Consider the following 24,596-nt stretch of genomic DNA (forward strand, 5'->3'; position numbering starts at 1 on the left):
GCACACTTTATATAGGGCTTTGATGTCATTAGACAACACCCCTCCTCATTACAGAGATGCAAATCACCTGATTTACTTAATTGGTAGTTGGCTCTCAAGCCTGAACAGCTTGGAGTAGGACAACATGTATAAAAAGTATCATATGATCAAAATACAACTTGCCTAATAATTCTGCACACAGTGTATAGATGGCGTTGTATCTGGTGTCATTCTTCTTTTCTTCATCTTGTCCAAACCCCATGATGAGTTTTCTCATCCACAGCCATCTCTGCAGACTTCCATTTTCTCCGGTCTTCTGCTGCAAATCTGCATATGATGGTCTTAAAGATAGCAGTATTATTATAATGCTCCTGAATAAAAATATCTGCCCTACGCTGAGCCCCTGAATAAATAATTGTCCCTCACTATATTGTCTGCACAAATTATGACCCACACTGTCCCTCTTATGGCACATGCTCTTCACACTGACCTCTCCATTCCAACCTCTTCACACTGTCCTCTCACACTGTGTCCTCCCTCTAGGGCCCAGTCTCTTTATTGTTCCCTCTCATCACACTCCCCCGTTTTTGCACACATCCCATCACCTTCACTCCCCATACTGTGTCCACATGCATTTTTTCCAATCACTACTCATACTGTGTCTGCATACATTCCCCCCATATTGTCTGCAGCCATCACCCCTCTCACCATACTGTGTCTGCACCTATCCCCATACTGTTTCTTCATACATGCCCCCTTACTGCATCCTCATACATGCCCTAAATCCCTCCATCTCCAGTCCAAATTTCCCCTCACACAATAAATCCCCCCATCCACAGTCCAAATTTCCCCACACACTTTAAATCCCCCATCTCCACTCCAAATCCCGCCACACACATTAAATCCCCCCATCCCCACACTAAATCCCCCCGTGCATTTAATCTTCGGTGTCTTCGGCTCCACTGGAGCACTTACTACCAGTATTCACCTTTGCAACGTGGACAAGTGACATCAGCAGCGTGATCAAATGACCTGATCGCGCTGCTGGTGTCACTCTCACCCGGCAGTCAGAGCTTAATCGTATTCGCATCTGTTAGACGATGGTGCTATTGAACACTGGCAGCTGGTGCACTGCAGCTTCTCTGTGCCGGCTGTCAGCTTGACAGCCCACGCAGAGGATAGCCGACTATCAGTCCGAGGGTGGCAGAATGCTGCCACCGGAGGATACACTGCGGACCGCCGCATGAGGCAGTCCAACAGCGCCCCCTGCCCCCCCCCCAGATACGCCTCTGTACTCTGGGAATATTTGGAAAGAGTTAAAAATATTGTATTATATGATTAAGTTTTGTTCTTTGATATAAGGACCTTTAACTGTATTTATTACTGCTATCTCCACTTAGCTACTTTATTTGCTCTGTATTGTGGGGATATGTAATCTTTGTCAATGGGCTACAAATCCTTAAAACAAAATACTGAATCATAGATATTTTTTCCCGAGAGAAGTGAATAGTGGAACTGCATGTGTTCATTTTTACCACTTCAAGATATAAGGGACAAATTTCCCATTTAAATAAAAAAGGAAGAGCTTCATAAACTTATATATGGTAGAAACTTTATTAAAGGGAATCATTCAGCGCAGGTTTTTTGCTACATTATCTGTGAACAGTATGATGTAGGCAAAGAGACCCTGAATCAACTGATTATCACTTAGTTTAAGGTACCATCACACATAACGATATCATTAACGATATCATTGCTTTTTGTGACGTAGCAATGATATCGTTACCGAAATCGTTATGCGTGACAGCGACCAACGATCAGGCCCCTGCTGGGAGATCGTTGGTTGCTGGGGAATGATCAGAACTTCATTTTGGTCGCTGATCTCCCGCTGACATCGCTGAATCGGCGTGTGTGACCCTGATTCAGCGATATCTTCACTGGTAACCAGGGTAAATATCGGGTTACTAAGCGCAGGGCCACGCTTAGTAACCCGATGTTTACCCTGGTTACCATTGTAAATGTAAAAAAAAAAAACACTACATACTTACATTCCGGTGTCTGGTCACGTCCCTCGCCTTCAGCTTCCCACACTGACTGTGAGCGCCGGCCGGCCGTAAAGCAGAGCACAGTGGTGACGTCACCCCGTACCCGGGGACTTCGGCATCGTTGGTCGCTGGAGAGCTGTCTGTGTGACAGCTCTCCAGCAACCAAACAGCGACGCTGCAGCGATCGGCATCGTTGTCTATATCGCTGCAGCGTCACTTAATGTGACGGTACCTTTAGTGGGTTCAGCTGTTCTGACACAATCAAAATGTTTAGATTTAGCAATGCAGCAGAGCTGGAAAGCTACCCCCACCCACCCACAGTTAAAGCCTCCCACACCAGGCTCTGTATTTACATTTATATTGTCTATAGACAATTAGCTGCTTATCACGGGAGGGGGCGGAGTTGGACTAGTATGCATAGGCTGCTGTAGCTGATGTAGTCCAGACAATGATAATCAACAGGTGATAAAACCTTCAGCGTAATTAAGCAACAGCATGACATGTGACACATCATTGAAATCTGTGTTTTGATCCCTACCTCATGCTGTCCTCAAATTACAATGCAAAATCCAGCTGATAGAATCCCTTTAACAGATACTGCATGCACCTTAAAATGCCTCCCCCCGCCTCTCTCCCCTACTTTTTCCTTTCTGATTGGTTTGGTTTTTCTCCTTCCTTATTTCTGGTCATTTTTAGTTGACCTCTGTTACTGTTATTAAAGTTTGACTGCACTGTGTTGTTTTGGAAATCTTCAATAAACACTAATTGATAAAAAAAAATGCTCATTGATTCGTGCACTTGTTATTCAGAAGATCACTTTCTAACTTTTGAATGCAAAACCCTTTTGGCATTAATGCTTGATTTACAGGCCAATCTTTCATGATAAGTGCATGGATGTTATTTGTTTTAGCTTACTGCAAACAGCGGGAAAATGCTTATCTATTTCCAGCTTCTCGCAGTCTAAAATAGACTATTTACAAAAAAGTTAAGCTTGAAACATTATATCCTGGCACATTTTCAGGCACGTTGTCGCAGTAAAGAAGCTCACTTTCTTTCCCCAAAAGTAGCACAAACCTTTATCAACCTTTAACAAAAACAGATATTTTTGTCGAATTTGGTTTAAGAGAAGGTACTAAGCATTCAATTACAAATTACAATGTAAAACAACTTTTTACGCTTGACTTACATATAAGATCAGTGGTGAGTTCATATTGATTAGCTGGGTTTCTGGCTCTAGGATCATTTATGTAAATTCAATATCTCATACTCCAGGTATTCAACATTAACAATTATTTTAAATTAACTTATTTTTTAATGTACACTCAAATTTAAATTTTAATTATAATTTAATATCATATTTTTTTAACAAAGTTGTGATGAACTGAAGAAATTTGCATTAATCTAAGGAGTGCTACTTGCAGCTTGTACTCAGTAACACATAGAGATTAATGCATCGGCACATCATCAGTGCTGTGGGTGAAGGGGGCTGTCTTATTATTTCAATAAGCTAAATCACCCTTGATTTCTGTCTATGAATCGGGCTTGACAGAAAAAGGGGGATGGCTTAGCTCTTGAACAAGTAAGCTTGACGGCGACCTTCACACTGAAATATGATGATGTGCCGACCAAGGGAACTCTCTCCTGTGTCGAAGACGTGGAGCCGTTGGGAATGTCACTGATGTATTTAGATCAGGGCCCCTTTTTTAAAAGGAGTGGTCTAGGACATCATCATTGATGGCCTATCCTTAGGATAGGTCATCAATGTTTGATCGGTAAAGGTATGGCACCTGGCATCTCGCCGATCAGCTGTTCCCAATATTGGCAGCAGCTGAAACTGCTCGCTTAAAGAGCTGCACACTACAGCTCTGTTGATTGAATAGTGGCCAAGGTCAAGTACTGCACAATCACCTTACTGATTTAAATAGAGGGCGGATGTGTAATAGGCGGCCGCAGCCATTATATAGTTGACAGAACTGTGCTGTACAGCTCTGAAACTGAGCATTTCCGGCCCCTGCCGACACCTGGAACAGCTGATCAGCTTATTGCCTGGAGTGCCAGATGTTTCACACACACCCCGATGAGATATTGATGACCTATCCTAAGGATAGGCCATCAAATTTAAAGACTCAGATGACCACTTTAATTAAAGTGTCTTAATAAGTTCTACATCTTGCTATTGTAAACACGTTTACTCACAATTATTGGAGCTGGACAACCTCATTGACATTTCTATATCACTGGATATATGTACTATAGTTTATGAAATGTCATTGATGATACATAACTGTACTTAAGCTTTAGAAGGGATGTCTAAAATCTGAAACAAAATGTAGACACACCCCATTAAGCACATTCCAACATCTGGAATTCTAACTACTACTCAACTAATATATCTGTACAAATAATTCTGGATTTATATTTAATTTAGATCAACACAATTTATAGTCAGATAACATTCTAATATGTATAGGGGTTTTATCACAGAGGATATCGGAGGGAGAAGGGTTGGTTAGTTTGAATTTACACACCAAATCATTTTGGTCTTCTTGGACATAGTCCGCCACCATTGGTGTCTGGTAAGAGCATTCTCACTGTTTCCAATGCAAAATACATAAATGTTAGTGTATGAGGAAAGGGGAGAAATTGAATGAGCTAGCCAACAGCTATCTAATGTGCATGGCCGCCTCTAGTAGTGAATGCCACAGGGGGTAACTCACAAACTCTGGAGCTTTCTCCTGTGTATTTGTAATTATATTAGTAAATAGTGAGTGGAGTGCATTCCTATGCACCTCTAGTTCCATATTGGGTCACTAAGAATGGAATAGGCCCTCCAGTTTCCCAACCACGAAGTTCAGGTTCCTTGGTAGAGCATAGGCTGAGAGTAGACAATATATTTTTCCTAGCAGTTCAATTTCAATGTTTAATAATTTAAAGGGGTATTCCCATGTCCAAGATCCTATCCCAATATGTAGTAGGTGTAATAATAATATTAGCAAATAACTTCAGTTAGAAACGTAGTATAGTTTTTCTGATTCGCTATGTCTCTTTCCTCATGTAAACTCTAACAGATATACAGTTGTAATCAAACGTTTACATACCCCTGTTTAACTGTAAAGCGCTGCGGAATATGTTGGCGCTATATAAATAAAGATTATTATTATTACTATTATTATTATATCCTGGCAGAATTTTATCTTTCTTGGCCTTTTTTCAGGGAATATAAATGATAACGCCAAAACCTTTTCGCCACTCATGGTTAATGGTTGGGTGAAGCAATTTATTGTCAAACTATTGTGTTTTCTCTTTTTAAATCATAATGCCAACCTAAAACATCCAAATTACCCTGAAAATTCTGCCGAGTACGTAAACTTTTGAGCACAACAGTATATATTGTGATGATAGATAGATAGATAGATAGATAGGTAGATAGATAGATAGATAGATAGATAGATAGATAGATAGATAGATAGATAGATACATACAGTGGGGAAAAACGTATTTAGTCAGCCACGAATTGTGCAAGTTCTCCCACTTAAAAAGACGAGAGAGGCCTGCAATTGACATCATAGGTAGACCACAACTATGAGAGTCACAATGAGAAGATAAATCCAGAAAATCACCTTGTCTGATTTGTAAAGATTTATTTTGCAAATTATCGTGGAAAATATGTATTTGGTCATTAACCAAAGTTCATCTCAATATTTTGTTATATATCCTTTGTTGGCAATGACAGAGGTCAAACGTTTTCTGTTAGTCTTCACAAGGTTAGCATTAGACCGTATGACAATCTCCCAATACTCTTCTAGATAATCCAAATGCTCTCTAGCAAACTTCAGACGGGCCCGGACATGTACTGACTTAAGCAGGGGGACACGTTTGGCACTGCAGGATCTGAGTCCCTGGCAGCGTAGTCTGTTACTTATGGCAGCCTTTGTTACGGTGGTCCGAGATCTATACAGGTCATTCACTATGTCCCCCCCGTGTGGTTCTGAGATTTTTGCTCAATGTTCTTGTGATCATTTTGACTCCACGGGGTGAGATCTTGCGTGGAGCCCCAGATCAAGGGAGATTATTAGTGGTCTTGTATGTCTTCCATACCAAGCTGCTTGCCTATTGCAGATTCAGTCTTCCCAGCCTGGTGCAGGGCTACAATTTGTTTCTGGTGTCCTTCTTTGGTCTTCACCATAGTGGAGTTTGGAGAGTGACTATTTGATGTTGTGGACAGGTGTCTTTTATACTGATATCAAGTTCAAACAGGTTACTACAGGTAATGAATGGAGGACAGATGAGCCTCTTAAAGTAGAAGCTACAGGTCTGTGAGAGCCAGAAACCTTGTATGTTTTTAGGTGACCAAATATTTATTTTCCACCATACTTTGCAAAATAAATCTTGCCAAATCAAACAAGGTGATTTTCTGGATTTGTTTTCTCATTTTGACTCTCATAATTGTGGTCTACCTATGATGTCAATTACAGGCCTCTCTCATCTTTTTAAGTGGGAGAACTTCCACAATTGGTGGCTGACTAAATACTTTTTTCCCCACTGTAGGTAGATAGATAGATAGATAGATAGATAGATAGATAGATAGATAGACCCAGGAGAAACATGAGTGTTCATTTAACTGTAGGTTGATAGTCCGAGAGTGGCATATACAGTAGAACAGGGACACACCAGAGGGAGGTCACCTTGCCGTGGTTGATGTGCATACATGAATTAGCCAATTTATGCGCTAAGAACCTTCATTTTCATTCATTTTTGTAAGTACATCTTTTTGAGTAGCAAAATCTATATTCCATATTTTTCATGTTTTTCAGTGTTTTCACATGGCCTACACTTATGCATAGTGCTGTTGTGTGTTCATTTCCCTATGTAATGCAGTCTCGCAGCTTGCACATGTTCACACTTAGGAGGTGCTGGTCAGTTTTTTTCTGTATATTTCACTATTGAATGTTGGCTGCCTCCAGCCTGATTCCGCACTCCTCCCATTGACCTGCAGGTGGCCATAATCAGTTCTACCTGCCCATAAATTGTAGGCTAAACCCAGGAGAGACATGAGTGTTCATTTAACTGTAGATTGATAGCCAGAGAGTGGCATATACAGTAGAACAGGGAGCCATCAGAGGGAGGTCACCTTGTCACGGTTGATGGGCATACATGAATTGACAAATTTATGTGCTAAGAACCTTCATTTTCATTCATTTTTGTCAGTACATCTTTTTGAGTAGTAAAATCTATGTTCCATATTTTTTTCACTGTTTCACATGGCCTTTTATATGTTTTTCACTGTTTTCACATGGCCTAAACTTATGCATAGTGCTGCTGTGTGTTCATCTTTCTATATAATGCAGTCTCACAGCTTGCACATGTTCACACTTAGGAGGTGCTGGTCAGTTTTTTCTGTACAGATAGATAGACATGGGGTTGCTAGATAGATAGATAGATAGATAGATAGATAGATAAATGTGGGACAGATAGATATGTAGATCTTTATTTAGGACTTAACAAGTGATCATGGTTATTGACCTTACTTCAAAGGCCAAACAATGGATTTATAATCCTTTAGGTTAATAAAGTTTTAATTGGCATCATATAAAACAGTGTACAAGTGTGCCAAAGATCAATTCAGAAAAATGGCTGTGTTATCTGCTGAGATTTGTTCTCTCCCCAGTTTACAACCTCTTTTCTAATGTAGTTAGTAGCATGAAACCAATACAACCTTGTGCTGTATTTATTAATAGTGATTTGATGGCTAGAGATGAGACATGACAGCTTTGCTCCAGATAAGCCTTTCATATATTTTTCTGTAGTTCTCTTACCTTGAGGGAAATGTACTAATTTACCACAGAAAACAAGTCTCATTGTAAAAAACACACCCAAAGCAAACATTGTTATTTATAAGAAAAAATGCACAAAGTAAATGCTTATTATGCAGCAAATCAGTCAGTATCTCTAACGCATTTACCCATTTAAGGGTTCTTTTATCATATATCATATATATTAATTCCAATATTTCTCAAACTCAAATTCAATAGTGTCCATATGTACATTGTTTGATCTACAGATATATGATGTCATTATATCACATTCTCAATAGCTATTAATGTGATACCAATGCTTCTAACTACAAGCAAAGAGCACAAGGCATTGTAATATGGGGTCTATTGTGTCACCATAATCTCTACAGATATAATGTATAGCACACAATAGGTTAAATGGGGGTAAGATATGGTGGTATGGGTCACATGAATGATAATCATCACATTCTTCTTTTTTATGAGAAACAGAATATGTTTCTGAATGCATAGAAATCTCCATGTGACTATATCTCTCCCCCAATGGTGTGAGTAATCGGGGTTATTAGATATCATTGGGTGTCTGCTTTAGAGCAATCTATTACTGGTATTGTGACTAAGTAATTTCAATTAAACGAACAAAATACTACTTTTTCAAACATTTCATTCCACTACTGTCAAGCCTATATTTACATAGCATGAGTGTTGTACTGACTGTCAGAGAGGAACATGTATTGATATACTTTATCTTGTATTTTTATTAATATAGGATAACCCATAGTCAATGTCAATTTACTCTTATAAAATGACATTCAACATTTGGGATTATATCACTTTATGTAAACTGTGGTAGAAACAAAAAAATCTTTATAATCTCTCCACATGATGTTAGTAATTTGTCTAATTATGATGACTGACAGGCAGTAAAATATTCAGCTTAGGCTACTTTCACACTAGCGTCGTACTCGGCCCATCGCAGTGCGTCGGGCCGACGTACCGACGCTAGCAGTGAATGCGCCGCACAATGGGGCAGCGGATGCATTTTTCCAGCGCATCCGCTGCCCCATTGTGAGGTGCGGGGAGGTGGGGGCGGAGTTCCGACCGCACATGTGCGGTCGGAAATGGCGGACCGTCGGCAGCAAAAAACGTTACATGTAACGTTTTTTGCAGCCGACGGTCCGCCACAACACGGCACAACCGTCGCATGATGGTTGCGACGTGTGGCAAAGCGTCGCAATGCAACGCTAATGCAAGTCAATGGAGAAAAAAACGCATCCTGCAAGCACTTGTGCAGGATGCGTTTTTTCTATAAAACAACGCATAGCGACGTGCAGTGCACGACGTTAGTGTGAAAGCAGCCTTAAATGTTCTGATATTTGGCACCGTGTGCTGGAAGCTTTCCTCTTATCAGTTACGTACAACAATGCCTATAATCCGGGCCGTATATGCTGCCCTAGGCACTTTTCGTGCTGCCTCCCCATTGGTGAGTATGACTAATACAGACACTGTCGGCAGTGACTTAGGCTACTTTCACATCAGCGACTTTTGCCATTCGCGGCAGATCCGGCAGTTTTTCCGCATCCGCATAAAAAAAAAAACCTTGCTCAGGTGCCCCCCCCCCCTGCATCCTGGTGCCTTCAAGTGCCTAGTGACAAATACGGCACTGCACATGGGGTACAGCAGTGCAGGAGGCACAGGGCACCAGAACACACGTGGGACAGCAATGCAGGAGGCACAGGGCACCACAATACATGAGGCACAGCAATGCAGGTGGCACAGGGCACCACAACACACGGGGCACTGCAGTGCAGGAGGCACAGGGCACCACAATACATGGGGCACTGCAGTGCAGGAGGCACAGGGTAAAACAACACAAGGGGCGCAGCAGTGCAGGAGGCATAGGGCAGCACAACACGTGGGGCGCTGCAGTGCAGGAGGCACAGGGTACCACAACACAAGGGGCGAAGCAGTGCAGGAGGCACAGGGCAGCACAACACACGGGGCACAGCAGTGCATGCAGCAGAAGACACAGAGGTGCATGAGGAGAGGATGCAGCAGCACAGTACTGTAGGGTCACAGCAGCACAGTGTACAGTAGTGTAGGGGGCACATGGTACAGTAGTGTAGAGGGCACAGCAGCACATGGGGCACAGGGTACAGTAGTGTAGGGGACACAGGGTACAGCAGTGTAGGGGGCACAGCAGAACATGGGGCACAGGGTACAGTAGTGTAGGAGGCACAGCAGCACATGGAGCACAGGGTACAGTAGTGTAAGGGGCACAGCAGCACATGCAGCACAGAGTACAGTAGTGTAAGGGGCACAGCAGCACATGTGGCACAGGCTACAGTAGTGTAGGGGGCACAGCAGCACATGCGGCACAGGGTACAGTAGTGTAGGGGGCACAGCAGAACATGGGGCACAGGATACAGTAGTGTAGGGGCACAGCAGAACATGGGGCACAGGGTACAGTAATGTAGGGGTACAGTAGCACATGGTGCACAGGGTACAGAAGTGTAGGGGGCACAGCAGCTGAGTACAGTAGGGCAGGGGGCAAAGGGTACACTAGTGTAGGGGGCACAGCAACAGAGTACAGTAGGGTAGGGGGCACAGGGACAAGAAGTATAGGGGGCACAGCAGCAGAATACAGTAGGTTAGGGGGCACAGGGTACAGTAGTGTAGGGGCACAGCGGCAGAGCACAGTAGTGTAGGGGGCACAGGGTACAGTAGTGTAGAGGGCACAGCAGCAGAGTACAGTAGGGTAGGGGGCACAGCAGAAGAGTACAGTAGGGTAGGGGGCACAGCAGCAAAGTACAGTAGGGTAGGGGGCACAGGGCACAGTAGTGTAGGGGGCACAACAGCAGAGTACAGTAGGGTAGGGGGCACAGCAGAAGAGTACAGTAGGGTAGGGGGCACAGCAGCAAAGTCCTGTAGGGTAGGGGCACAGGGCACAGTAGTGTAGGGGGCACAACAGCAGAGTAAAGTAGGGTAGGGGGCACAGGGTACAGTAGTGTAGCGGGGCACATGGGCACAGTAGTGTAGGGTGCAGTATTGTAGGGGGCACAGTATCACAAGGTACAGTAGCATAGGGGGCACAGGGCACAACAGCACTTGCCCCCTGGTCAATATACAGATCAGAGAAGGGCGCTTGATACTCACGGTGCCTCCGCCATTTTTCTCTTCCTCCTTCACCCGCTCCTCTCGTTACATCAGTCCTCCGAGCAGCAGAGAGTGCCGCCCCTGGCACAGCCCCTCTATCCCTGCAGCCACCAATGAGAGGCGCCCAGTCCTCCAGCACCACTGAGATGACGGCGGAGCGTCCTGCATCAGGGGCTGCTCTATCCCTGCAGCCACCAATGATAGACGCCCGGTCCTCCAGCACCACTGAGATGAGGGCGGAGCATCCTGCTTCCGGGGCCACTTTATCCCTGCAGCCACCAACGAGGCACCCAGTCCTCCAGTACCACTGAGATGAGGGCAGAGCGTCCTGCTTCCGGGGCTGCTCTATCGCTGTAGCCACCGAGAGGCGCATGGTCCTCCAGCACCACATATGAGGGCGGAGCATCCTGCTTCCGTGGAAAAAAAGGTCTTAAAAAAATACAACCTTGCTCAGGTGCTGCTGCCGCCCCCCCGCATCGCGGCACCCTAGGCACGTGCCCTCAAGTGCCTAGTGGCAAATACGGCCCTGCCTATAATAATATTCTGTATACAGAATAAAATATTTTCAATAGATCTGCTCTGGGGTGCAAAAAATACAGCCCCTGAATGTAAAAAAGTAGCATTTGCTTCTTCTTAGCATGTGATTTGGTATCCGGGGGATTTATGGCATTTATTATTTTATTTATTTATTATTGTACATTTTTATAGTGCCATTTATTCCAAGGCGCTTTACATGTGAAAAGGGGGCAAATATAGACAAATACAACTAAACATGAGCAAAAAAACAAGGCACACGGGTACATAAGGATCTAATTTGACTTATTTTGTTAGATTAGTCACCTTTCTTCATGTAGTTTAATTTCACTACAACTCTATATAACTAATATATAAAGATAGATATGAGATAGATATATACAGTATTTTGCAGATTATAAGACGCACCCCAAATTTTGAGGAGAAAATTTGGAAAAAAAAACTTTTTAAAATAAAATTATGGTGCTTTTTATAATCCATGCCTCTTATTGCTTACTGGGGGTGGTGGCTGCAATGAAGTGAGGTCTCAGGGTCGATGCTGGAGGAGGCAAGAGTGGAGCATTGCTGCAGGCTGAGATGAGGGGTTGTTCAGATGTGCAGCACGCCGCTGCAGGTCTTTGGTGCTGTAGGGGCTCTGCTGACATTTTGGGAAAGCCCAGAGCCCCTGCACTTACATGATTTACCATATGGTCGACTCCAGGAAAATGGCTGCGGGGGTCAGCGCATGCGCAGTTTGAGATCTCAGCACCAAGATCTCGGGAGATGAGATGCGAGTTCTCATCTCCCGTGATCTTGATGCCGAGATCTCCATCTGCGCATGCGCCGCACAGTCCACCGCACAGTAAACCATGTAAGTGCGGGGGCTCCGGCCTTTCCCAAAATGTCAGCAGGGCCCCCCACAGCACTGGACACACGCAGCGGTGTGCCACACATCTGAACACCCCCTAATCTCAGCCTGCAGCAACGCTCCACTCTTGCCTCCTCCAGCAGTGGCCCTGGACCCTGCTCCACCGCGGCTGGTAAGGTATATCCGCATTATAAGACTCACCCCCATTTTCCACCCAAATGTCCTCCTAGGTATAAAATAATAGAATGTTAGAGTTGGAAGGGACCTCCTGGGTCATCTGTCCAACCCCCTGAACATCAGGCATATCCATAGAGCCCTAGCAGAGAGGATTTGAAGCACAGCATTTATTTGTGATTACCTTGATATTTTTTCATTTTTATAAAAGCCAAAGACAGATTTACTAGAAGACCATTCCATAACTTTTGGAGATTGTCACGATATGGTATGAAATATCATATAAGTTTAGTTGCTCTTCAGCTCATGAGGTGGGCTAAGCCCCCCTCCTTGGAGTGATGCTGCAACAGTTGTAGCTTCAAATTCCTTCCCTTTCACTCAACAAAGAGCTGCTTTGCCAATGTATGGGGGAAGAGAGGTTTTATTGCCCTGGGGTCGTAAATTCCAGGTTCGGACGAAAGTCCCTCGCCCCTCCCACCTGCACTGGCTGGACTGGAAAAGTGGCTCCAAAATTCATGAAAGATTCTTTGTTTGGTTTTGGTACGATATTATGCACCATGTTTACGATAAGAGCATGAAAATATATATTCGTATTCTCAATCATCACTGTATCTACCCATCCCTTGAAACACGGGCTTCTAACTCCGTCTGGTAAAGATGTAGGGTTTTCTCTGTAAATATGTATCCCAGATAGGACATATTTGATATCATTAGAATGTTCATGTTAATCCGAGATGAATGATGGGTTTGTTAGAACTATGACATGTTTTGTAGTGAAGTTATAGAAATTAGAGAAAATAGTTTAAAGTTTACTCAGAATGTAGAGAGAGGAGGGTCTGGATAAGCCAGCCTTTCTGTGATGTCACAGCCTTAAGGTATTAAGTTTGTGACAGGCTTCCCCAGCTCAGATTTCTTCCTGACTTCTTGTCTTCTCCTGAAGCCAGCAGCACGTCCAATGAGTTGGGACGTATGGGAAAACTCTACTAGCCTGCTTGCCTGTAATGCTTTGAACATGTGAGTGTTACTTTTTCTCATTTAAACCCTGTTTATTTCATAATTACCCTTGTACATATTTGCAATTGTCTCATTTGTAACATCTTTGTAAAATATTTTGATAAAACACTGCCTGAAACTTTTGATGGGGTATATTATTTAATACCAGTTCTTTCTCCTGTTCTAAACCGTACCCTAAGTCTCTTGAAGGGAAAATACGCTACTGTTGTGTTGGGTTAGCTTCGGACCCGTTTAATCGAAGCTGGTGGCAGCGAGAGTGTGCTGACTTTTGGGGTTATGCTGAAGCGACTGCGGTGTTGCTAATTATTGTTCCTGCCTGAGTGGGAGTAGTTATCGCGTCGCTGCAGCGTGCCCAATAGCCAGTACATAGCAGGCAGCCTTTCTGGCGACTACTTACCCAGGGTGCAGTACCTAATCTGACCTGAGAGTAAGGGGGCGCCAGAGAGCTGCAAGTGTTAAGTGGTACTGTAAGTGGGATATACATAAATCCCTGCAGTTCGTGGTATATAGAAAAGCAGTGGGATACCTAGAATAAGCCCCTGCTGTAAACTAAGAGGTCAATAGCCTTGTGTGTGGTTTTTCATCACATCGTGGAGTGGAGGGATAACCAAGATAAGCCCCCCTGCACATGTGATAGCCGTCTGTTGGCCTAAAGTCACCTCAATCCGTGACGTAGGGGTGACGGTCACGGTGGGAATCCTGACCAATTGGTGACAGCGGTCAGGGGAATCGTGACATTTGGTGGCAAGGCGGTGGGATATCTTAGAGCATTAGTGATTTGGTTTGAGTAATCATTCCTCTCACTAAAAACTTGCAGAAAGTTCTTGCGAGGACTCTGCGCAAATAAGTTTGGAGAACGAACTCAGTGTTTTATTAGTCTTGAGAGAATTGCGTACTGGTAATTATCCCTTCCCTTCTCTTCGTTTTTCTATCCTATCTTTTATTTGGCAACCATGGCTGCGAAAGGGGAAGCCTGGTACAACCAGCAGAAGAAGGACATTCTTGCTGGGATATGCACGTACCATGGCCTGAACCCCCAGGGTAAGACCAAGACTCAAATGGTCACTGAACTGGTGCAATTTGAAGCCGACCAAGCCAGGCCACAGAGCCCAGAGGCCGCAGAAGCCAGCACAAACGAACATGAGGCTGCAGCAGAGGTCCAACCACTGAATACGGGCCCTACTGGCAACCAGGGGGGTGCAGACCTCCTCCTGCAGCTGGCTCTGCAACAATGCGCCGCAGATGACCTAGAGGGACGTCGGCAGCTGATTCAGCAATACCATGAGCGAGCCGAGCGGCAAGCTGAGCGGGAGTACCAGCTGCAGATGGCCCGACTGCAAATGCAGGGGTCGTCCCAGTCCAGCCGTGAGCCCAGCAGCGCTCAGATGCCTAAGCCCCGGCCCGATCACTTCCCTGTTATGGAGAAGGACGGGGACTTGGACACTTTTCTGCGGGCCTTTGAAAAAGCCTGCAGACAGTACCGGCTGCCTACAGATGAATGGGCACGATACCTGACATCAGGGCTGAGAGGCAAAGCTCTGGAGGCGTTTGCTGCCCTCCCTCAAGAACAAGATGGTGACTATGAGGCCATCAAGCAGGCTCTGATAGCCAAGTACCAGCTTACACCCGAGGTGTACCGTAGAAAGTTCCGGACCCTCCAACGTGGCCCACACGACAGTTACAGTGATGTGGTGCATGGACTGGGGACCCACTTTGACCAGTGGACCCAAGGACTGTCAGTGACCACCTTTGCACAGCTGCGAGACCTGATGATCAAAGACCAGTTCTTTCATCTTTGCCCAGCTGAGGTGCGACAGTTCGTGATGGACAGAGAACTCAAAGACGTGACGAAAGCAGCGCAGATTGCCGATGCCTATGAGGCCAACTGTAGATCGGAAGTGCGGAAGCCAGTCACCACCAGCTGGAGAGGGGGTAAGCCTGCAACCAACGCCAGTATCCCTGCCAGCCAGCACACCAGAGGTCCTGTCCCCGTAGCCAACAGCACCAGACCTACCACCGAACCTCGCAAGTGTTCCACCTGCAATCAGACTGGTCATATCAGTCCCTCCTGTCCAGCCAAGCAGAAGAACACCCCAGCCAAGGCCCCAGGGCCTAATGCCGCAGTTCTTTTGGTGGGTGGTGTGGTTTGGAGGGTGTGTGACAACGTACAGCCCGTCACTGTGGGAGGCTATGTTGCTACAGGCCTCAAGGACACCGGGGCTGAACGAACCCTCATCCGACCCGAACTGGCGGCCCCTGAAGAAATCATTCTGGGGAAAACCTTAACTGTCACTGGGATTGGGGGCATCAGCTGTCCCTTACTGATGGCCCGGGTTTTTATTGATTGGGGTGCTGGGAGCGGGGTGAAGGAAGTGGGGCTGTCTGATTATTTGCCCACTGATGTTTTGTTGGGGACTGATTTGGGGAAGATGGTTGCATACTACGTTCCTGACACCCCTCCCCAATCTACTAATGAGGGTAAAGTTAACCCTGATGATGATGATGATGGGAAATCGCATGTGTTACCTGACCATGCTTTATCTTGTAATGATGCATCTAATAACCATTTTTCCCCTAGGATTGATGGTGAAAATGTTGTACCTGTGCCAGCTGAACCTGATAATGATTTTTCTGTGAAGGTTAATGTGTCCTTAGGTACAGGCGTGCCCAGCCACGTCGCTCTGCGGAGTGAGACGGCTGAGGAACCCCTAACAGGGGCAAGTGTCAGTGCTACAGGAAATGGGGAGATGCATGGGAACCGTGAGGAAGGTGATGCCATGAAAGTGACCAGTGCCACCAAGGAAGGTAACTGGCCCATAAGTAGCACTGCCCCTGGAGTGTTGGGGGTGGATGGGGAGGTAGAGCCCATAGCAGCATCGGCTGATGGGCCTGTAGAAACCCCCGGGGAGACAGCCTACGTAGCTGCTGTCACCCGCAGTCAGAGTGCCCAGAACGCAGATAACTGTCAGCCTTCCGGACCCTCCTCAGTCACCACTGTGACTGAACCAGAGGTGGACCCAGAGCAGGTCCAAGAGGGTTCCCGTGGGGAAGGGACCCTGACGTCGCTTCTGGCTTCCCCTAGCCAGGAGTTTCAGGCCGCTCTGCACACAGATGCGAGCCTAGAGAGTTTGAGACAACTCGCCGGGACGCGCTTCTCCGACACTGATAAGGAGAAGGTGTTCTGGGAACAAGGAAGGTTATACCGGGAGACAGTACCCGGAGAATCACAGAAGGAGTGGTTGAGGGAAAGACAGTTGGTCGTTCCACAGCAATTCCGGGGTGAGTTGTTGCGGATTGCCCATGAGATCCCGCTAGCTGGACACTTGGGGATCAGCAAAACTAAGGCCCGGCTGTCTCAACACTTCTATTGGCCTAAGATGGGCACAGATGTGTCAAACTACTGCCGCTCCTGTATCACTTGTCAAAGAGTGGGGAAGGCGGGGCCTGCTCTTAAGGCTCCCCTGATCCCTTTGCCAGTGATAGAGGAGCCTTTCCAGAGGATCGCGGTGGACATTGTGGGCCCGCTGGCCGTCCCCAGCAGCTCTGGAAAGCAATACCTCCTTACTGTGGTAGACTACGCTACCCGGTACCCCGAGGCAGTAGCTCTGTCATCAACTAGGGCAGATAAGGTGGCGGATGCCCTGTTGGCCATCTTTTCACGTGTAGGGTTTCCCAGGGAAATGCTTACTGATCAAGGGACCCTATTTATGTCTCGCCTAATGGAGGCTCTCTGTAAGAGAATGCAGGTGAAGCACCTGGTATCAAGTGCGTATCACCCACAGACCAATGGCTTGTGTGAACGCTTCAATGGTACCCTCAAACAGATGCTACGCATGCTGGTTGAGACTCAAGGGCGCGACTGGGAGCGGTACCTTCCACACCTGCTGTTCGCTTACCGAGAGGTTCCGCAGGCCTCGACGGGGTTCTCCCCCTTCGAGCTCCTGTACGGCAGGCGAGTCCGGGGACCCCTTGGGTTGGTAAGAGAATCCTGGGAAGAGGAGCCGAACCCTCCTGAAGTGTCCATAGTGGAGTATGTCATGCGCTTCCGTGACAAGATGCAGACCTTGACGCAGTTGGTGCATGACAACATGACGCAGGCTCAGGCTGACCAGAAGCACTGGTACGACCAGAACGCCTGGGAGCGGACCTACCACGTGGGTCAAAAGGTGTGGTTGCTGGTTCCCGTACCAACGGATAAGCTTCAGGCAGCCTGGGAGGGCCCGTACGTCGTCCACCAACAGCTCAACCCGGTCACTTACGTGGTCACGCTTCACCACGCTCGGGGTAGGCGAAAGGCCTTTCACGTCAACATGATGAAGGCTCATCACGAACGTGAACCTTTTGTCCTACCGGTCTGCAGCTTGCCCGAAGACGGTGAGGAAGACACCCTCCTGGACATGCTGGCCCAAGCCAAGGCCAATGGGTCCATCGAGGACGTGGAGGTAAGCGCCTCGTTAACTGAATCCCAGTGGTTGCAGTTGCAAACCACACTGGAACCCTTCCGGGTCGTGTTCTCCAACCGACCTGGGAGGACTCAGTAGCAGTCCACGAGGTGGACACCGGGAATCACGCCCCACTACGGCGAACACCCTATCGAATCTCTGACCAGGTGCAGCAGATTATGCACCAAGAGATCGATGAGATGTTACAGCTGGGGGTGATTCGACGGTCAAAGAGCGCGTGGGCATCACCTGTAGTTCTCGTGCCAAAGAAGGACCACCCGGTTCTGCGTGGACTACAGGGGGCTCAACGCCATTACAGCCTCTGACGGGCACCCCATGCCGCGCATCGAGGAGCTGCTTGAGAAGTTAGCTGGCGCAAATTACCTAACAATAATGGATCTGAGTCGAGGATACTGGCAGATTCCCTTGAGCCCTGAGGCACAGGAGAAGTCCGCCTTTATCACACCCTTTGGACTGTACGAGTCCACGGTCATGCCCTTTGGCATGAAGAATGCCCCTGCCACTTTCCAGCGGATGGTCAACCTCCTGCTTCAGGGACTGGAGACGTACGCCGTGGTATACTTGGATGACATTGCCATCTTCAGTCCCTCCTGGAAGGAACACCTGCAGCATCTCGAGGAGGTGCTCAGGCGAATTCACCAAGCAGGACTGACTATCAAGCCGGGAAAGTGTCAGATGGGCATGAGGGAGGTTCACTACCTGGGGCACCGGGTAGGCGGGAACACCCTGAAGCGAGAGCCTGACAAAGTGGGAGTGATCGTGAACTGGCCCACTCCCGTGACCAAGAAACAGGTGATGTCCTTCTTGGGCACTGCAGGGTACTATAGGCGCTTCGTACAGCACTATAGTAGCCTGGCAAAACCTTTGACGGACCTCACCAGGAAGAAGCTACCCCACATCGTCAACTGGACAGATGGCTGTGAGGGGGCCTTCCAGGCGTTGAAAACCGCACTGTGCAACGCCCCTGTGTTGAAAGCAGTCGACAGCAGTCGACCGTACTTGGTGCAGACTGATGCCAGCGAGTTTGGCCTTGGTGCTGTGCTCAGCCAGGTTGACTCGGAGGACCAAGAGCACCCCGTGTTATACCTGAGCCGGAAACTTTTGCCGAGGGAAGTGGCCTACTCCACAATCGAGAAGGAGTGCCTGGCCATAGTCTGGGACCTGCAGCGCTTGCAGCACTACCTGTACGGTCGCCCCTTCACTGTGGTGACCGACCACAACCCTCTGCGCTGGCTAAACGCCATGTGTGGAACCAACGGCAGGTTGCTACGCTGGAGCCTTGCCCTTCAGCAGTTTGACTTCACCATTGAACACAAAACGGGCAAAGAACATGGGAATGCAGATGGACTCTCCCGCCAGGGTGAACCTACTGAGGTGCCCATGGAGGCATACCGTGGGGTACTGCCTCCCTAGCACACACCAAAAGGGGGAGGTGTCACGATATGGTATGAAATATCATATAAGTTTAGTTGCTCTTCAGCTCATGAGGTGGGCTAAGCCCCCCTCCTTGGAGTGATGCTGCAACAGTTGTAGCTTCAAATTCCTTCCCTTTCACTCAACAAAGAGCTGCTTTGCCAATGTATGGGGGAAGAGAGGTTTTATTGCCCTGGGATCGTAAATTCCAGGCTCGGACGAAAGTCCCTCGCCCCTCCCACCTGCACTGGCTGGAACTGGAAAAGTGGCTCCAAAATTCATGAAAGATTCTTTGTTTGGTTTTGGTACGATATTATGCACCATGTTTACGTTAAGAGCACGAAAATATATATTCGTATTCTCACTCGGTGTATCTACCCATCCCTTGAAACACGGGCTTCTAACTCCGTCTGGTAAAGATGTAGGGTTTTCTCTGTAAATATGTATCCCTGATAGGACATATTTGATATCATTAGAATGTTCACGTTAATCCGAGATGAATGATGGGTTTGTTAGAACTATGACATGTTTTGTAGTGAAGTTATAGAAATTAGAGAAAATAGTTTAAAGTTTATTCAGAATGTAGAGAGAGGAGGGTCTGGATAAGCCAGCCTTTCTGTGATGTCACAGCCTTAAGGTATTAAGTTTGTGGCAGGCTTCCCCAGCTCAGATTTCTTCCTGACTTCTTGTCTTCTCCTGAAGCCAACAGCTAGTGTTGAGTGATACCGTCCGATACTTGAAAGTATCGGTATCAGATAGTATCGGCCGATACCCGAAAAGTATCGGATATCGCCGATACTGATATCCGATACCAATACAAGTCAATGGGACACCAAGTATCGGAAGGTATCCTCATGGTTCCCAGGGTCTGAAGGAGAGGAAACTCTCCTTCAGGCCCTGGGATCCATATTAATGTGTAAAATAAAGAATTAAAATAAAAAATATTGATATGCTCACCTCTCCGGCGGCCCCTGGACATCACGCTGGTAACCGGCCGGCTTCTTTGTTTAAAATGAGCGCCTTTAGGACCTGCGAATGACGTCGCGGATTCTGATTGGTCGCGTGCCGCTCATGTGACCGCCACGCAACCAATCAGAAGCCGCGACGTCATTCGCAGGTCCTCGATTCCTAGAATTAGGAGTTTAGTGAATGAGAATGACGTCGCGGCTTCAAATTGGTCACGTGGCGGTCACATGGGCGGCACGCGACCAATCAGAATCCGCGACGTCATTCGCAGGTCCTAAAGGCGCTCATTTTAAACAAAGAAGCCGGCCGGTTACCAGCGTGATGTCCAGGGGCCGCCGGAGAGGTGAGCATATCAATATTTTTTATTTTAATTCTTTATTTTACACATCCCTATGGATCCGATACCGATACCCGATACCACAAAAGTATCAGATCTCGGTATCGGAATTCCGATACCGCAAGTATCGGCCGATACCCGATACTTGCGGTATCGGAATGTTCAACACTACCAGCAGCACGTCCAATGAGTTGGGACGTATGGGAAAACTCCACTAGCCTGCTTGCCTGTCATGCTTTGAACATGTGAGTGTTACTTTTTCTCATTTAAACCCTGTTTATTTCATAATTACCCTTGTACATATTTGCAATTGTCTCATTTGTAACATCTTTGTAAAATATTTTGATAAAACACTGCCTGAAACGTTTGATGGGGTATATTATTTAATACCAGTTCTTTCTCCTGTTCTAAACCGTACCCTAAGTCTCTTGAAGGGAAAATACACTACTGTTGTGTTGGGTTAGCTTCGGACCCGTTTAATCGAAGCTGGTGGCAGCGAGAGTGTGCTGAATTTTGGGGTTATGCTGAAGCGACTGCGGTGTTGCTAATTATTGTTCCTGCCTGAGTGGGAGTAGTTATCGCGTCGCTGCAGCGTGCCCAGTAGCCAGTACATAGCAGGCAGCCTTTCTGGCGACTACTTACCCAGGGTGCAATACCTAATCTGACCTGAGAGTAAGGGGGTGCCAGAGAGCTGCAAGTGTTAAGTGGTACTGTAAGTGGGATATACATAAATCCCTGCAGTTCGTGGTATATAGAAAAGCAGTGGGATACCTAGAATAAGCCCCTGCTGTAAACTAAGAGGTCAATAGCCTTGTGTGTGGTTTTTCATCACATCGTGGAGTGGGGGGATAACCAAGATAAGCCCCCCTGCACATGTGATAGCCGTCTGTTGGCCTAAAGTCACCTCAATCCGTGACGTAGGGGTGACGGTCACGGTGGGAATCCTGACCAATTGGTGACAGCGGTCAGGGGAATCGTGACAGAGATATTTAGGAATAAATATTGAATTTTACTTTTATCCATCTGGTAAAAACGTAAATATGTGGAAATGATATCCAATGTAACCAAATGATCATGATATTATGTGTATGGCACGTTGCGATTTTGTGATATTACTACTGAACTCAGCTACTGAAAGTAATTGATATATTTGTTTGAAAGTTAAGGTACCGTCACACTGACCAACTTCACAACGATATCGCTAGCGATCCGTGACGTTGCAGCGTCCTGGATAGCGATATCGTTGTGTTTGACACGCAGCAGCGATCTGGATCCTGCTGTGACATCGTTGGTCGGAGCAGAAAGTCCAGAACTTTATTTCGTCGCTGGATCTCCCACAGACATCGCTGAATCGGCGTGTGTGACGCCGATCCAGCGATGTCTTCACTGGTAACCAGGGTAAATATCGGGTTACTAAGCGCAGGGCCGCGCTTAGTAACCCGATGTTTACCCTGGTTACCAGTGTAAATGTAAAAAAAAAAAAAAAACACTACATACTTACATTCCGGTGTCTGTGGCGTCCCCCCGGCGTTCTGCTTCCCTGCACTCCTCCTGCATCCTGTGTCAGCGCTGGCCAGCCGTAAAGCAATTACAGCGGTGACGTCACCGCTCTGCTTTTACGGCCAGCACTCACACAGTGCAGGGAAGCAGAAAGCCAGGGGACGCGACAGGAATGTAAGTATGTAGTGTTTGTTTTTTTTACATTTACACTGGTAACCAGGGTAAACATCGGGTTACTAAGCATGGCCCTGCGCTTAGTAACCCGATGTTTACCCTGGTTACCCGGGGACTTCAGGATCGTTGGTCGCTGGAGAGCTGTCTGTGTGACAGCTGTCCAGCGACCACACAGCGTCGCTGCAGCGATCGGCATCGTTGTCGTTATTGCTGCAGCGTCGCTAAATGTGACGGTACCTTTAGACAGACAGGACAGAGATGAAGATTTGTTATGTAAAAATGGCCCAGGTGTTAAAAGTTACACAAGTTCCAGAAATGAGACGTTTGCATAGATAACTTGACATATTCAAGGTTATACTGCAGCTGTTTGGTTATAAAGTTTGGGAGGAATGTACTCAGCTTGATAAGACCCCCTACCCAGAAAGAAAAAAACAGGAAGGCAAAATGTGACAGTTAAACTTATTTTTGGTTCTTTCAAAAGGTACAATAGTAGTGCCTTCATTCTAAGCCTAGCATGCTCATATACAGTATATTGTAGTTTGCATCTTTATGATATTAGAAGGAATCTGACAAAGTTGTTACCCAGACATTTATGGGGCCAAAAGTATATTTCAATCCCACCAGAAAAAAACGAAATCCACATCATAGGAGAGTTCTGATAGCATAGGTGGTTGAAAAAAGACTGATATTGGACACAGTGGTGTAACTGTCCTCCATGCTGATGATATTCAGACCAGAGAAAAAGCTGGGCTTTTTGATACAATAAATAGATATATTTTTACCCCACAGGCACTAAAATTGTTCCCATGTATTAATATGAATTTCACGTCACACTAAATGCTAATTCTCTATATCTTATATGTCTTCAGATAGAATCAATGCTCACCCAAGTCTAAGTCAGCAAACTGAAATATTCAAAGACTTGAATAATTGTGACATTGAAAGAAACTGATCTATATGTAAAAGCAAAGTTAAGCCTTGGGCACACATGATATTTTGCATGCCATAGTTACTATGGTATGTATATGTATCTATCTATAGATCTATCTATCTACCGCATGTCTATCTTTCTATGGATCAATCTATGTCTATCTATAAATCTGTTTATCTATATTATCTCAACGAATAAGCAAATAAAACAATATGGAAAACACGCATCCCACGTCTTCATGTACCGTTTACAATGTGAACAATAACCTACTATATCAGTGGTTTCTTGACTCTAAGGTGGAGTTTGGTCACATCAAAAGGGTAATACTGGTTTGCACTGACACTGATTCAGTGGTAGATTTTCTGTCTGTGTAACTTGTATCTAGTCTTAAGTACACTACACTTTTATACGACAGAAATACATCTAAATTACATTAATATAATATACGAATGTTAAATTAATGTGAACTTCGATCTGTGATTACAAAGCATAATATAATAATTAACTACTTTAGATATCATGTTAATTGACAAGAATAACTTGATGTCATGATTTCCAGCCTCCCCTAACTTTTCCCAGTAGTTAACATCATCTTTATCTGTCAGATAAAATAAATAATAGATTTCGTTCGCTGGGAGTTTAGCTGTTTCAATTGTCACATCTTCATATAAATTCAGCAACGCAAAATCAATAATTTAGCATTTTTCACTTCAGCCTTTCTGTGAAAATGTTGCACTGATAAACGATGTATGAGTTCTGTAATAATTTGCAATCTTTTCCTTATTTGTGTACAATGAACAGAAGACAATGCAATTTGTCAATGAAATTCAAGGCAGCAGGAAAAAGATGAAACCTGGCTTACCTTCTGCTGCAGAAGACGTGACAGCGTGCAGCATGAGGGAGAGGAACAAGTAGAATGTCATTTCTGCATAAACTGATGCCTTCAGTCAGGATCAATCAGCACCTTTACACTGTAATCATATCTCTGCTGAGACTTTTTATACAGGAGAGGGCATATTGCAAGGAAGGTGAACTCCTCCTTTCAACTCCTCCTTTTACTGAGAATTTCTTGTATCCACCAATAAATAAAACTACTTCATTGTGAAATTTCAATGCCAATAGATAGATTTATTTCTAGCAATAACAAGGAAACTGTATGCATGTTTTATGATATGCTTGAAATCAGAGAGATGATAAAAGGTAACCTGTCAGCTGATTCACGCTTCCCATACTACCATCAGCATCAGAGAATGGCTCCTGCACTACAAACG

At 45.8% G+C, this 24,596-nt stretch overlaps 1 protein-coding gene across 1 annotated transcript in view; it reads right to left on the reverse strand.

The window, feature by feature from the left end:
• CA4 (carbonic anhydrase 4) overlaps positions 1-24,301 on the reverse strand; it is an 89,365-nt gene extending 65,064 nt beyond the window's left edge. The window contains exon 1 of the mRNA XM_069757229.1: positions 24,188-24,301. Within this exon, the coding sequence (XP_069613330.1) occupies positions 24,188-24,248 (61 nt within the window). The 5' untranslated portion in view covers positions 24,249-24,301. The remainder of the gene's footprint in view (positions 1-24,187) is intronic.
• Between the last annotated feature and the right edge of the window lie 295 nt (positions 24,302-24,596).

Source organism: Ranitomeya imitator, chromosome 3 (genome assembly GCF_032444005.1).
Source record: "Ranitomeya imitator isolate aRanImi1 chromosome 3, aRanImi1.pri, whole genome shotgun sequence".
Classification (NCBI taxonomy): domain Eukaryota; kingdom Metazoa; phylum Chordata; class Amphibia; order Anura; family Dendrobatidae; genus Ranitomeya; species Ranitomeya imitator.